This window comes from Arachis hypogaea, chromosome 11 (genome assembly GCF_003086295.3).
Source record: "Arachis hypogaea cultivar Tifrunner chromosome 11, arahy.Tifrunner.gnm2.J5K5, whole genome shotgun sequence".
Taxonomy (NCBI): Eukaryota; Viridiplantae; Streptophyta; class Magnoliopsida; order Fabales; family Fabaceae; genus Arachis; species Arachis hypogaea.
Genome location: NC_092046.1, coordinates 3,281,448 through 3,298,148, shown reverse-complemented (window position 1 = coordinate 3,298,148; position 16,701 = coordinate 3,281,448). Strand labels below are relative to the sequence as shown.

General features: G+C 30.3%; 2 protein-coding genes and 1 non-coding gene across 3 annotated transcripts; 2 read left to right on the top strand and 1 right to left on the bottom strand.

The window, feature by feature from the left end:
• The first annotated feature begins 427 nt into the window (after window positions 1-427).
• LOC112719905 (cationic peroxidase 1-like) lies at window positions 428-4,824 on the top strand. The gene is made up of 4 exons (XM_025770643.3): window positions 428-703; window positions 2,182-2,373; window positions 2,931-3,096; window positions 4,247-4,824. Exons 1-4 carry the CDS (start codon window positions 485-487, stop codon window positions 4,633-4,635), a joined length of 966 nt encoding a protein of 321 aa, XP_025626428.1. The 5' UTR covers window positions 428-484; the 3' UTR covers window positions 4,636-4,824.
• Window positions 4,825-12,663: 7,839 nt separating this feature from the next.
• On the top strand, window positions 12,664-12,737 carry TRNAI-AAU (transfer RNA isoleucine (anticodon AAU)). The gene has a single exon. It is a non-coding gene; the product is annotated as a tRNA-Ile (tRNA).
• A 144-nt stretch (window positions 12,738-12,881) lies between these two features.
• LOC112719903 (peroxidase RIP1-like) lies at window positions 12,882-16,351 on the bottom strand. Its single transcript, XM_025770641.3, has 3 exons — window positions 16,102-16,351; window positions 14,644-14,838; window positions 12,882-13,757 (listed from the first exon to the last, which is right to left on the bottom strand). The coding sequence occupies exons 1-3, from the start codon at window positions 16,321-16,323 to the stop codon at window positions 13,191-13,193; spliced, it is 984 nt and encodes a 327-aa protein (XP_025626426.2). The 5' UTR covers window positions 16,324-16,351; the 3' UTR covers window positions 12,882-13,190.
• Window positions 16,352-16,701: the final 350 nt, after the last annotated feature.

The following is a 16,701-nucleotide window of genomic DNA, read 5'->3' as shown; positions in this document are numbered from 1 at the left end:
GGACGGTTCAATTTATTTGAAAAAAAAATAAATTACAAATCGAAAGGTTGATTTATACTTTTAAATTTTTTTATTTTTTAAAATAAAAATCGGACGGTCCGATTTTAATATTAATTTTTTTTTTTAATTTTCAAAGACACACATCGGACCGTCCAATTTGTAATTGTTTGTTTAAAAAATAAAACAATACAAACAAATCGGTGTCTCAATTTATGTAACCCATAGCAATATAAAACACTTCTCTTCTCACAGTATCTTGCCATACACCTCTCTCTTTCACACGAAAAAATAAAAAGTGTTCCTTTCCCGGTTGCTTTGACTTTTGACCAATAATAATAATGTTGATACCATAATTAATTATTAATTAACCTATGCCTTCCTATATAAATGATGCTCTCTATTTGGTAACTTAATCATATCTAGAACTCATAACACAGGTGCAAATTGGGCACAAATAATTAGCATATAATATAGATATTTGAAAATGGCTATCCACTCATCAAATAATAATTACTTCTACATTATGTTTACTTCTTCCCTATTATTTGGCATATGTTCATCTCAGCTAACATCAAATTTCTATGATTCAACATGTCCCAAGGCACTCTCTATAATCAAATCTGCAGTGGCCAGTGCAGTGGCGAAAGAGCATCGAATGGGTGCATCGTTGCTTCGTCTTCATTTCCATGATTGCTTTGTTAATGCAAGTTTTCTTTCTTCCCTTCTAGCTAGTTAGCTTCCTTTATCATCTCTATCTAATTAATTAATTATTAGCAAGTTTTTGTTATGAGGTCAATATGGGTAAAGTTTTTTTTAAAGGTCGTCAAAAATAATCTTAAGTTTTGTTTTATTTTAAAAAATTTTTATTTGCATCAATTGTATATTTTTTCTTACAGCTAAATTTTCAAGAATTTTAGAATTAATTCAGCTATAATATTATTTGACAATATAAGAGCTCCTAACAAATTTTGTATCTAAGTTACGTTATTAAAGATCTTTGTGAAGTTATTAAATTGGTCAATTTTTAAAAAAATTAATTGCCATGAATGTATTTGTTATAAATTGAAAATTTTTTAAATAAAATAAAATAAAATTTAAAAATATTTTAAAATTTTTTATAAATTAAAAAAATACATTACTCATTCAATTTTGGTTATAATTAAAAAGCGAAAGAACATGTATGTAGTGTATGAAAAGCCAATAATATACCATATAAACTAACTATTTTTAGATTTTTACACGTGTCATATAGTCCGTTATCGAAAAAATATATAATTCTTTTTTTATTTTTATTAAAGATAGAGAGACTCAAACTCGCGATAAAAGATGAGTATGAAGAGATTATGCCATTTGAGCTATAATTCATTGGCAAAAATATATAATTCTCTTAAACCATGATAAAACTAGGGGTGTATACGGATTGGATAAGATCGGATCGGATATGGTCGAAAATTTGATCCGATCAGCACAATTTCCATCGGATCGGATCAGATATGATATCCGCGTTTTTTAGTGTCAAATCCGATCCAATCCGCACATTTGCGGATCGGATCGGGTATATCCGCATAATTGAACATTCTCGTTTTAATCATATTTTTATATAAAAGAAATTCAATAAAAATATTTCTTTCACACTTTTAAATCTATTTATTCCTAAAATATTTTTAATCAAATTTTTTCTAAATAATAAAAATAAAATAAAACAATATATAAATAATAACTACTAACTAAAACATACAAACAAGTAAATATAATACCAATATATATATATATATATATATATATATTTATTTGTTTAAATTATTATTGTGTGGATCCACATATCGGATACGCGGATGCAGAGCTGATATCCGCGATCCGATCCGTAAAGAGTGCGGATCGGATCCTATCCGATCCGATCAGACTGTGGATCAGATCGTATCCGCAATTTTCGGATCGAATACGGATATTTACAGCGGATTTACGGATACGATCCGATCCATGAACACCCCTAGATAAAAGACAAATATATATATATATATATATATATATATATATATATATATATATATATATATATATATATATATATTGATAAATTGTTCATAATAAATAAATTAAATATTTTCATGTGTTTCTATCCATGGATAAACTTGTGTGTGTATATATATAATTATATATGTATTGATTTGAAAGGTGTAGGGATGTGATGCATCAATTTTATTGGATGACACTTCAACATTTACCGGAGAGAAGACAGCTGCTCCAAATTTGAATTCTGTTAGAGGTTTTGATGTAATTGATAACATCAAATCTCAATTGGAGAGTGCTTGTCCTGGAATTGTTTCTTGTGCTGATATTCTCGCTATTGCTGCTCGTGATTCTGTTGTTTCAGTAAGTTTACTTAATATACATATATTCAATTATATATATCTCAACATATATATAGAGTAGAATTTAAGAGAGATAATTATATTTGTTATATGAAGTCATTTCTTTCCAAAATTTAAATGGAAGAAAGCAACATACATATATATAAATGATTATACTTTTAATATATCTTTTAATCTCATAAAAAAATAATTTATTCTAAAAATTAAATTATTTTACACAAAAATCTCTTTTAAATGTGTAAATTTTTTGTATAGATATATATTTTTTTTAATTTGCCTTCTGTTAAAATTTTAGATTTTTTTATAGGTAAAAACTCAAGTGCAATCAACTTTACGTGAAGTTGATAACTGAGAGTTATTAGATAAAAATTTAGTTAAATCATTCAAATTATTTAACGACTCTCAAATATCAACTTCACGTGAAATTGACTGTTCTTGAGTTTTCACTTTTTTTATATAGAAAATTTGATATTATACCATTAAATTGTTTATTTCGAAAAGAGATATAAGAATGAATGAATTATATATTTAACGATATTGAATGTGTATATATGTAAGTTGGGTGGTCCATCATGGAATGTTGGATTGGGCAGAAGAGATTCAACAAGTGCAAGCAAAGATGCAGCAACTAAGGATATTCCATCCCCTCTTTTGGATCTTAGTGGCCTCATAACTGCTTTCTCCAATAAGGGTTTCACCACTCAAGAGATGGTAGTCCTCTCAGGTAATAATAACCTAAAGAGTAAAGTATCATTTTTGTCCTCAACGTTTGAGGTAAATCTTATTTGTGTTCCTAACGTTTAAATTGTCTTATTTGTATCCCTAACGTTTGTAAAAGTGATTCAATGTTATCCTGCCGTCAATTACACATCATGAGCGCTTTAGTTTGAGTTTAAAAATCTCTTCTTGAAGTTAGAATAAAAATGACTGGGATAGAATCGATGATCTACTCCAAAAATAGCTCATCAAATGTTGAAACTAATTCCTACAACATTTACATAATTCACTTTTCTAGGAACATAATTGAATCTAAACACAAATAGTGGGTATAATATTAAAATTGAACACATCCAAGTGAGACCTAATTGAGAATGAATAGATTCAAGGGAAAATAATTGAAAAATATAACATGATTTGTTAGTATAATTGATAGTAGGATAACATTGAATCACTTTTATAAACGTTAAGGATACAAATAGGACGATTTAAACGTTAGAGACACAAATAGGACTTAACCCAAACGTTGGGGATAAAAACGATACTTTACTCTGACCTAAACTATTATTAGTTGAAATATGAATCTTATTAAAATCAAATATAAAATTAATGGATTAACATATATAATATACGTGAAAACTCAAGTGCAGTCAACTTCACGTGAAATTGATAATTGAGAGCCGTTAGATGAAAATTTAGTCAAATCATTCATATCATTTAATGGCTTTCAACTATTAATTAACTTCACGTGAAGTTGATTGCACCTGAATTTTCACCATAATATATAAGCCGAGTTTATACTGCTACAATTATAAAAACTACAGTAGATAGATATACGAGTATTGTTAAAATTAAAAATATATTTTTTTTATATTTTAGTAATATTTTTTTTATTTTTAAATTAAAAAACATTGTTAAATAATAAAAAAAAAACATTTTAATTTTAACAATATTTTTTAAGATATTGTCGCTATCATAAACACCATAACATGCACTATATATATAATACTCCAAATAAAATAAAACCTCTCACATATAATTCATTATTAATTTGAGAATGTATACCTAATAATATTATGTAAAAGGAAAGAACATATATAGGAGATTAATCTCGAGTTTTTTTATCTAATTTATTTTAATTTTATATATGTGTATAGGAGCTCATACAACAGGACAAGCAAGATGCCAAATATTCAGAGGAAGAATCTACAATGAAACAAACATTGACACAAACTTTGCAACATCAATGAAATCAAATTGTCCAAGCAGTGATGGAGACAGCAACCTCACAGCACTTGATGTCACAACAAATGTGCTCTTTGACAATGCTTACTTCAAGAACCTTGTCAACAACAAAGGCCTTCTTCATTCTGATCAGCAGCTCTTTATTAGTGGCGGTTCCACTAACTCTCTTGTCACTAACTATAGCAACAGTTATTCAGCTTTCTTTGCTGACTTTGCTAGTGCTATGGTCAAAATGGGAAATTTAAGCCCTTTAACTGGTACAACTGGTCAGATTCGTGCCAATTGCACCAAAGTTAATTAATTTAAACATTGTTATTAGTAGAAAATCACTATAAAAGAAGTGGGTTATAGTCACAAAAGAAACTGTGGCTAAAATCTGACAAAACCCTAGTTACAACACTTTTGTCACGCATTGAGTGATGAATATTGAGTAATGAATATAGTATGATTTACCAAAAGAATGGTCATAAAGTCAAAATCGCTTTATGTATTATGGTTTTCTTTCTCTATGATTAATGTCTACTTAATTGTCTTGGTGTTAACTAATGAGTCTTAAGAATTTGAATTATATAAGGTGTTGTGTTGAAATCAATTATATATGCATACTGTAGTAGTTTTCTATAAAAGTATCAATTTGATACTTATTACTTAAATTAAAATAAAATAAAGTGTATGTGGTATTATTCGTTCAAAAAGGTGAATATATAGTGTGTATTTTAAGTTACATATATATTATGAGCGCAACTAAGTCGGCACCGGATTCAATGGTCCAGAACGTTTGGACCGTTAAATGGTCTCATAACAAAACATATTTTTTAAGTTTTTTAATAACTGATAAATAGTCCTTATCTAATTTTAATTACAAATTAACCCCATATATTTTATTTAATCATAAAAACTATTTTTTATTTTATAAATTATTATTTTATCATTAATCTATTATGTTTATTAACAATTAAAAATAAAAACAATAACAAATTAGATCTTCCATTGATTGTAATAAACTTTTTGGCTATTCCAATCGATTAAAAGATTATATTTGATCCGTGACGTTCGTCCATGACTGTGAAATCGTGTTTCTTTAAAAATCAATCGATTGGATTATCAAAACAATCGATTGAATTTCAGGTTTTCCATAACTCAATCGATTGGACTACAGGTTGTTATCACAAAAAAAATCGATTGAAAATTGCACGGCAACATGGTTTTCACAAAAATCAATCAATTGGTCATATTACCCAATCGATTGAATAATGATTAAAATGTGGGTTTTTAATAATTCAATCGATTGCTTATACTACCCAATCGATTGAATTCTTCAAAACAACCTGAGATCTCACAATTCAATCGTTGGTTGTGTTATTCAATCGATTGAAGTCATCAAAACAATATGGATTTGTTGCATGGCACTAAAGAAAAGATTGGGTGTGGTCCATTAGGATCCAGCTTTAGTAGATAAATGTGCATGTGATATAAAGTTGGAAGACTAGGCTATTGCAATGTTGTAAATCAAGTGATCTGCCCTGAGTGATTTTCGCCAAACAATTTTTATTTTTTTTAACCAAAACTAATTGATAATACAAAAAGCTACCATATTACGTGGGAGGTAGGTTGCAGCATGAAGGTAGATTGGGAGAGGAAATTAATCTACATGTGTATTTTCGTAGGATTGAGTAATCACATTTTTGTTCATTGACTGAACTGCAAATTTGCAGGAATATCCAGACGCAGGAACCAGTTGCATCTTTTGGGGGAAATCCTTTTGCATAAGATTTGGCTGTAGAATGTAGCGTCAATCTTATAGAATTTGATGCATAGAGAAGCATAGTTAATTGTGAGAGATTTTAAATGCTTCTTATTTTCAGATTCGAATGATTATTCAATTGTTTGATTACCTCCCACGGAAAGGAAGGCCTTGCAATATTCATAGTCCCAGCTATACACGGCAAATCCATATTGTTTTGATAAATTCAATCGATCGGGTAACACAACCAATTGATTGAATTGTGAGACCTCAGGTTGTTTTGAAGCATTTAATCGATTGGATAGTATAAGTAATCGATTGAATTATTAAAAACCCACATTTTAGTCATCGTTCAATCGATTGGGTAATATGACCAATCAATTGATTTTTGTGAAAACCATGCTGCCTTGCCATTTTCACGATTGAGTTATGGGAAACCTGAAATTCAATCGATTATTTTGATAATCCAATCGATTGATTTTCAAAAAAACACGATTTCACCATCTTGGACAAACGTCACGGATCAAATATAATCTTTTAATCAATTGGAATAGCCAAAAAGTTTATTACAATCAATGGAAGATCTAATTTGTTATTGTTTTTGTTTTTAACTGTTAATAAACATAATAGATTAATGATAAAATAATAATTTATAAAATAAAAAATAATTTTTATGATTAAATAAAATATATGGGGTTAATTTGTAATTAAAATTAGATAAGGACTATTTATCAGTTATTAAAAAACTTAAAAAATATGTTTTGTTATGGGACCATTTAATGGTCCAAACGTTCTGGGACCATCGAATCCTTTGCCAACTAAGTCTAAGAACCGGTTCCTATGCAAAGGAGCCAATTTTTTTTTTTTAAAGTTAGAAGTGGGACTTGAATCCGAGACCTCTAGGTGAATACGATGAGATTATACCATTTGAATTATAGTTCGTTGACAAAGGAGTCGAAATTTATGGAATACAACATGAAAGAATTATTTTCTTCTATAATTTTTTCCCCCAAAAATTAAGTTGTAATTGTAAACTCCGCTAAATTAGTAAATAATTAGTCAATAAATTAAATTTTAATAAGAAAAATTAAAAATGTAAATCTTATATTAAATTAGGATAGAGCTCATTAAAACGAGAATTTTGACACTAATTTCAAAAAATTTGGCCCGAAATTAGACCGAATAGGTCGAAACGGTCGAACCGAACCCGTGAACCCAACCAGCCCATCAATTAAATGAGCTGAAGCTCATCTCTTTCCCCATTCAGTATGAAGAACGCTGAACACAGCCAGGGGAAGAGGAGAGCTTCCAAACCCTAACCTCCACATCATTCCACCATAACTTTTTCATCTGAGCTCCGATCGCCGCACCATTTGCGGTCACGCGTCCAGCACGTCGAGCTCTACAAACCTATCGGAACAATTTCATTGGTAAGTTTCTCTATCATCCGAGTTCTTCTACCCCTTTAATTTTCGAAATTTTGAGTGCCCAAGTTGAAGAATTTGTTAATTTTGGTTCTCTAGGTTCGAATTAGCTTGCGGAATTCGTTGAACTTAGCTCTCTTGATCTGTGGATACTGTGAGGTCTCTAACCCTATCCAATCCTTGTTCTTAGTATGTTAAATTCTGAGTTTTGAACCATATATGTATCAAATATGTGAATTAGGCTTGTATAAGTGTATATCGAAGTTGATTGAGCACATTGGAGGCTTGGTGGATTTTGGGAGGCTTTGCCTTGAAGATTTTGAATCCTGAGAGTTGCTTTGGGTGCCTTGGTGGTGTCTCGGTAAATATGTGGAAATCGGCCAAGATATGGTTTAGGTTTCTCGTATTTAATATATAATGTTCTGTGAAAACTTAGGCTAGACGACCCTAGGATAGGTTGGAATGTAAAGGAATGCTTAATACTTAGTATCCTTGTTGTTGAATTGTACTATGAGTTGTGTATTGGATTGGGTAATTGCTATGGATGATAATAATAGGATGTATATTGATGAATTTATGATTATGGACTTGTTGACAAGAATATATGAATGCCTAGGATAGATGGATGACAAATTTGTTGATGTATTTAAAAGATTGATGCAGGATATTGTGGAATTGAGATATGGTAGTCATGGAAGGATTATTGTGGCGATGGCAAGGTGATGTTGTGTTGATTTTGGTGTATGATATATTAGGTTTGAATTGGATTCTTTAAGGAAATTGAGGTTTTGAACTTTTTGAGAAATTTTGTTTTTGGGCCAAACTTCGGCGAGTCATAATTTGGCTTCCGGACCCTTAAATTATTTCAAACTTGTTTTATATGAAAATTGGATCTGTGAAGTATACGCCGTTCGAAGAACGGGTGAAAAATATTTTAAGACAAAAAAGTAATGCGACTCGAAAGTTTGGGGTTTAAAGTGACAAATCTGCAGATTTCAAACTTAGTAAAATTTTTGGAAAAACGTACGCACCACACGTACGCGTGACATGGAACTTTTGTGCATGCGTAACCTTCATTTGGATATGGTAGCTACTGCCTCGCGTGCATGCGTGTGGGAACGAGTCTATGCATATGCGTAAAGTGCCAAATTGCACGCCACGCATACGCATGGTCGACGTGTACGCGTGACTTGGAGTATATGCGTACGCGAGTTCCTCCTACGCAACCATGTGCTACTGTCTGGCACATATGCGTGTGCGTAATCAGGGGATGCGTACGCGTCTTGGTCCAAACGCGTACCCACACGTACACGTGAGCCACGCGTATGCGTGGCCCCTGTTTTCTGCAAAACTGGATTTTATGTTTTTAAACCAAATTTCAAACTTCTAAATCTCTATTTCCATTCTTTTAGTCATAAAATATAATAGTAAACATAGTGATTAGCTGAAGCTAGGAAATTGAGATGACTTGGAGGTGAAGTAAAATGGTAAAAATGATGAATTAAACGTGGAAACGAGTATATTTGGAGTATATATATGTTATTTGGCTGATATGATATGATTATACAAAGATTGCAAAGATTATAAATATTATTTGGCTCATATACTCGATTGATTTGAGATACGAGTTTTTCTGGGTAAAGTACTGTGGCTTGCCACCACGTGTACTAGGTTGAGATTTGATACTCTGTTGACCCTACGACGTAAGTGTGACCGGATGCTTATAAATTTCCGAAAATGTTGACCCCATTGAGTAATTTTATATATTTGAGAAAAAGATATGCATAGACTCTTGGGGATGCGCATCGGGGGACAGTCCAAGGGTTTTGTTCTTGTCGGGTTGGCTTGATAACCGACAGTTGAGCCTCATCAGCCATATATAGGACAGGAATACATCATGTGCATTGTGTTTATTTGTTTGCTATGCCTTATTTAGGAATGCTTACAGAATATATTATGTTAATTGTAATAATTGCTACTTGCACTACTTGTCTCCTATCTGTGCTTGCAATTGTCTATTTGTCTGTCTTTGCAAATTCACTGGAGATGGAGGAACGGAGGAAAGGTGGACTGGTTGAGTGTTAGGATTAAGTTTAAGTTGAGTTAGAATTCCCTAGATACCTACCCTCTTTTATGGTTTCTGTTTAATACTTTTAAGCTTTATAATCTGAGTGTCGGCGTTCTAGGATTGCCTCTGGCATTCCCAAGACCTTATATATTATGTGGTGAAACCTTTACCATGCTGAGAACCTCCAGTTCTCACCCCATACTGTGTTGTTATTTTTTAGATGCAGGTCGAGATGCACCTCACTAGGCGTCTGGACTTCTGAAGCGGAGTGGTTTCTGGGTTTCTGTTGCTTTATAGTTTGTGTATATGTGTACTTAGCTTTCTCTCCACATAACTTGTTTATTTTGTTCCTCTTAGAGGTTATGGAGAGCAGTGGCGGAACTTGAAACAAAATTTTGGGGGGGGGGGGATAGAAAATAATTGTCAAAATATTTTTGATATGGACCCATTTAAGATAAGCTCGTCTAATCTCATCTCTCTGATTTGGGTGATATTGCCAAATTTAAAGCCGTTTTTCAAGATCTCGTTCCAAAAAGTTAAGGTTAAAGTCATCAGATGTAACTTTTTGAACTTTTGAAGGTTATATCTCACTTTTTTCGTGATTCATTAAAGTAGAAGAACTATCTACATGTGTTGATATTGTAAAAGTTATATGTTCTCCTTCTTAAATATTAGCCTTCCTCTTAAAAAATGTATCAATTCTTTGATTTTTTATTATTATTTTATATAAAAACTTGAATATATATCCTGTAAAATATGTAAAGAAGAAGTTAGAAGGACAAATATTAAAATTTATAATATTTATTAAATTTTTTATCAATTTATACAAATACAATAATATTAATACTTATTGAATATTCTATTATTTTTTATCATATAAAAAATTAAATTAAATAAATAGTAAAATATAAAATAATATTAAATTAAATAAATAAAAATATCTAATTTTTTATATTTGAACTTAAAGATAGAGAGAGTGTTGTTTATTGAACTTATTAGATACTTTAAGTCATAGTAAAATATTTAAGTCAATTGAACTATTTTTTATCTTTTAAAAAAGTACTACTAAATTTTTTATAAAAAGTTTGGGGGCCATGACCCTCCTTGTCTGAACTAAGCTCCACCACTGATGGAGAGCTAGGGTTTTATCTATATATTTTGGGTATTTTGGGACATGTATATATGTATGTAAATATTCTCTGGCCAGCCTTGACTTTGCAGGCTGAGTTAGGAGTTAGTTATTTTGTATCCTTGACTCTCTAACCTCACTTTCTGTTTATTCATACTTATAAACCTTAGATTTCTTAGCACGCAAGTAATCTCGTTTCCTGAGCGTTGCGTTTTTATTTTCGCGATTTTGTTCTACCTGTTTTTCAAGACTCCTAGTGTATTATATTCTTTCTGCTATTATATATCTATATTTTATTTTTGGCGGTCGTAATACCACACCACCTCTATTTTACGGCTTAAGCAAAAAGTTCTGTGTGGTAGAATGTTAAAGTAATGCTAATAATAAATTAATTTAAAACCTTTGTCACTCTTTGCTTACAACAAAAAGCAGAATGTCAAAGGTACCCAATTTAATAATTATCATCTTTTAATTTATATTTCCTTCGGGATTTTTAACATTGATTATCCAGTGTGTATAACAAATTAAATGGATGGAATGTTGTCTTGGTTTTTTATGTGTGCAAGTTAATTAAACAAATTGATTGGAAATCAAATTTACTAGATTACAACTTTTTAATACTGCAGATGTATATGCAATTTTTTTTATATCTATAGAAACTATTACTGTAACAGTCCAGACCACCCGCTAGCACGATATTCTCCGCTTTGGTACACAAGGCCTCACGGTTTTGCCTTTGACGATAGGGATGCTAGCCGAAGCCCCCACACTCACTCGTCAAAACGCGTCATGCTAGGGAGAGGTATCCACACCCTTATAAGGCATGCTTCGTTCCCCTCCCCAACCGATGTGGTTTCAGATTCTACTTCATAAGGCTCCATGAGATGTTTAGGATAATACCAGCTGATGCGAGTGAGGATACTGTACGCATATACGCACATGCGTACATCGTGATGCTGCTATCCACTTAGCAGTTTGATGACAAGAGTCCAAATCGGGTACATATTCGGTGGTTGTCATTTGTGGCGAGGCTTGACGAGATGGGTATTTATAGCTGGGGTTCAGTTGCATTGCCATGGCTATATCGATGCATATGTCGGGTGGCCAATAAAAATGTCACGAACTTGGACAATCCCCTTCAACTACTATAGTCTTGGATTTTCTGGTGGTTCCCTACGCTCAGGTCGCATGGGTTTGACGACTTTTCTTTTCTATTGGCATTCAGGTATCGATCAATGCATTGAGGTCTCGTTTATAGACAATCTCCCTGTACATAAAGCGCTACAATGTGCAATAGTTTATGCAAGGCAACATTTTTTTAGAAACCACTACAGTCACTCGCGGTTTATGTACAACACAGTTTTTTCAAAAACCATTACACCCTATAGCAGTTTCTACTCAGCACGTAAATTCACATAAATCGCTACACTTTGTAGTGGTTTACGTTCAAATTAAAAACCACTACACCACCCTGTAGCAATTTTTATAGATATAAAAAAGTTGCATATACATTTACAGTTTTAAAAAATTGTAATTTGATAAATTTAGTTCCCAATCAATTTATATGCGTAACTTTTTCTTTTTATGTTGGATAAGATGTTTGAAAACAATTTTTTTTAAAAGACCAAGTTTTTTATAGGTCAGTATTTATATTATCTTTCTTCAACCAAAAGAAATTGATTCTTTTCATGTTATATATGTACATCCCATTTATACTCTCAAAGTTTATAAATGATTTTTAAATAATTTCTAAAAAAATGTGATAATTTTACTATAAAAAAAGAAAGGTATAAACTTGAAAACATTGATAATTATAGAAAAAAGAAGATAAAAGAGCACATTAATAGAATTAAAGAAAAATTTTATGAAAAAATATGACAAATTAAGAAAGAAGGGAAAAAAAAGGTTGAGACCATATGTCTAAATATGTACAAATATAGAATTTCAAATATGCGATAACAATTGGCCTATTAGCTCAGTTGGTTAGAGCGTCGTGCTAATAACGCGAAGGTCGCAGGTTCGAGACCTGCATGGGCCATGTTTTTGGTTTCTCTTTTGTTTTATAAATTATGTTTCTGTAAAACGTTTCGTTGAGCCAAATTGGGCCGAAAGTTTTATCAGTAAGCTGAGCCAATTTGGGTCATGTTAGTTCCAAGCGTACATTGAGTTAATAAACGTTATCTGACAAAAACAAAAAAGACATAGTTATAACCATATCATGAAAAAAAAACCGTATAAAAAAATTAAAATAAGATAGTGGACAGTGGACACCCATTTAAGGTTGAAATATCATTTTAAGTCATCAATAACTTCAACAATAGAAATATATCAAATAACACAAATTCATCCATCCATCAATAATCTTGAATATTGACTTGATAATAACCTTAGTATTACATAATTAATCATTCATTGTGTAGGTACCTTCATATTACTATTATTATTATTCTTGTCCAAAATAGTAAGATCATCCAATAATTAATTAATTAATTTAATTAACCCTTCTGCAATCGAGCCTAATCTCACCATTGTTTCCAGTAAGAGACTTCATATTACCCATTTTGATCATTGAATTTTTGAAGTCTCTAGCAAACGCAAAAGGGTTCTTGCTATAAAGCTCCACCAACTTATCACTCTCACTACCATTCCCCTTATATAACTCCTGATCCGAATGTAAAATTCCCTTTTTGCCCAACAACGCTTTGTAGTACAAATTATCAACACTTGATGGAGTTGGATCCAACGGTGTCAAATTGTTGTCCCCAACACCACTAGTCCTAGGACAATTCCTCCTTAGAGATGTTGCAAAATTAGTTTCAATGTTTGTGTCGTTGTAGATTCTATTCCTGTACGTTGTGCACCTTGCAAACCCAATTGTGTGGCCACCTGAAAGTACAACTAGGTCCTTGGTGTTTAGTCCAACGTTGTTGAAGCTTGTAACCAATTGTGTGAAGTTTAAGAATGGTGCTGGTAGGTTGTTATTTGCGGCGGTTATGCTTGCGGTTCTTGCGTCTCTTCTTCCTAATAGTACTTTGTACCAAAATTGTGGACCACCCAACTGTTATTAACAAACACAACATGCAACAGGTTACTCTCATCTCTTCACTTTTCAAAATGATATGTACCATGATTATAATATAGGAAAATTTTTAAGTTTGTCGTCGTACCAGTGTTTTAGTGATTTTTAACCGTTGATCTTAATTATAAAAAATATATATTATATATATAATTAAGATCAACGGTTAAAAATCATTGATACACCGGTATGACGATACACTTAAAAATCTTCCTATAATATATACTATCATGATATGAATTAATAATTTAAAGAGTCTCAAGATGATGTGTTCATCAATTTGATTCTTGAAAAATCAAATATCTTAAATTAAATGGATTTTGAAAAATACATTAGTGAACTAAATTGATCTGTTAGATAATGACATATCATAACATAATTATATCACATGTCATCTTCTAATTGATGAAAAGACCATTTTAATTCATAATTATATATTTTAGAGATAATTAAGATATTTAATCTTTCGAGTAGTACACTCTTCCAACGACTATTTTGATAATTAACCCACTATAAAAAAAAGTTTAATTATGTTACTACCAAAAAGTTTAATTACTTTGTGAAATGTTTAACTATTTTAAAAATCGATTATTTTATTAAAAATAAGTAATTAGTTACTAATTTTTAATAGCACATCAAATATTTTTGTAATACATATAAAAGGTCTGAGTATACTCTCTAGAGGTCTTCATAGAAAATTTTGAATTAAATTATTCCTATATCTCTATATATAATAAATAGTTTCATTTAGTTTTTTTTTTTTAACTAATTTAAGAGTTTTGTAATAAAATTCTTATATGCTTTAAAACATTTTTTAAGAAAGAAATAATTAAGTAGTTTATTATCATGTAAAAGATTGTGGACATACAATGGCAACAGAGTCACGAGCAGCAACAGCTAAGATATCGGCACATGAAACGACAGGTCGTTTGCAAGCTTTATCAACAGCAGCCTTAATCTCATCAACCACTTCCAAACCTCTGATTGAGTTAAGGTTTGGTTTTGCTGTCTTCTCTCCGGTGAAGTTCTTCGTGTCATCTAGCAGAATCGATCCATCACATCCCTGTATATATAAATATTAACTATATGATATATTTCCCTACGATAAATAATATATACAAGTCACGTGTTTATATGTTATCTTCATGACTTTAATTTGTTCGGTTTCCCTAGAATATGAATAATATATATAATTAATTACTGATTCATTAGTATAGTAGTTTGCAAAATGGTAGAAACTCAGGTGTAGTTGATTTTACGTGAAGTTGATAGTAAAAAATTGTTAGATGAAAATTTAGTTAAATCAGTCAAATTATCTAACGATTTTTAATTATTAACTTCACGTAAAGTTGATTGTACCTAAATTTTTACCTTCCAAAATAGATCAGAAAAATTATTATTATATGGTCTATTTCTTTATGCATACGCTTCTTTTGTCACTTTCTAATTTTGGCATTAAAAATAATTGATAAAGAAATGAAAGAAATTATGATAAAAGTTTTTTTTTATATATATATCATGAAAAGAAGGTATATAAAAAGCCGTGCAAATATCCTTTTTCATTGTTACTCATATAATAGTTATGTATCTCATTCTATCGTGTTTAAGATATAATTATTTATTTATTTATTTCTTTTTATTATATTAAAATTTTTATAATTTTATAATTTTTGTTATTTTTAAAGAATAAAAAATAACATAAGATAAATAAAAAAAATATTTATACAAAAATTTAAATAAACTCAAAAGAAATTCTTATTTAAAGTGACGTATTAAAAAATAATTTTATAATATATATAATATTAAAATTTTATAATAAAAAAATTTAAAATTCAATTATTGTTGGTTTAAAAAAATAGTATTCGACAAATAAAAAAAATTATACAAAATTTAAAAGAGATTTTTTATTAAAAAAATGTTATATATATATATATAAATGTTATTTGTATATTAAAATCAGCTAACTAATATATTTATGTATAAATATGTATAGTTTAATTTATTTTTAATATATATTTATATTCTAATATATATTTTATAATGTGACTTTTATGATATATATATAATATATAGGCAACTACTCAAATGAAGATGGTAAAAATATTTTCTCATGAAGATGCTTTGTTCAAAAGTGTGGTTTATTTATTTAGCCACACTTTAAACAAAAACAACACTTTTATAAATATCAAAATCTAACCATATAATCCATCATCCAAAAGTAAAAAAAAAATATATTCACATGAAGACAATTATAAAATCTTCATTGTAGTATCCACCTAATATATATATATATATATATGATGGAAATGCAAAGGCAACAACTTACATTAACAAAGCAATCATGGAAATGCAAACGCAGCAAAGAAGCTCCCATGCGCCTTTCACGATTTATTGCCTTTTGAACCACTCTCCTTATCACTGGCAATGCTTTTGGACAAACTTTCTTATAGAAATTAGGAGTGAGTGCTGCTGCATTTGTTGTAGTCGGAATCATCATTGTCACCGTAACAATCACAAGCAAACATTGCAAATAAGAAAAGGAAGCCATTGTTGTTGGTGCTTGAAGCTTGGTTTTGTTATTGTGCATTGCATTGGGTAGTGATATCGTATATGGTTTATTTATATAGAAGCAATAAGGTATGCCAATAGAAAACTTTTGCACATTTAAAATTAATTAAGAACCATAGTTTAATTTAATTGGTTGGCTCTATCTATACATACAATATTTTAGTTCATCAAATACAACTGGATTGTGCTACTCCATAACTTTGCCTCATCACGTTCGTTACACGGTGAAGTCAAATAATAAGAAAAGTCTTCCTTTTTTCTAACATACATTATAGTTTTTTTTTTTTCAATTGCTTAATTTTTAGAAGAGTTATGCTATGTGTACATTAAAATTAGTCATTAAAGTCACCCATTAGTA

Coding starts and splice junctions, on each gene's coding strand:
- LOC112719905 (XM_025770643.3), top strand. CDS start 485: ATGGCTATCCACTCATCAAATAATAATTACTTCTACATTATGTTTACT. Junction 704..2,181: donor TCCATGATTGCTTTGTTAAT/GCAAGTTTTCTT, acceptor TGAAAGGTGTAG/GGATGTGATGCATCAATTTT. Junction 3,097..4,246: donor AGAGATGGTAGTCCTCTCAG/GTAATAATAACC, acceptor ATATGTGTATAG/GAGCTCATACAACAGGACAA.
- LOC112719903 (XM_025770641.3), bottom strand. CDS start 16,323: ATGGCTTCCTTTTCTTATTTGCAATGTTTGCTTGTGATTGTTACGGTG. Junction 14,839..16,101: donor TCCATGATTGCTTTGTTAAT/GTAAGTTGTTGC, acceptor TTATATATACAG/GGATGTGATGGATCGATTCT. Junction 13,758..14,643: donor CTCGTGACTCTGTTGCCATT/GTATGTCCACAA, acceptor TGTTAATAACAG/TTGGGTGGTCCACAATTTTG.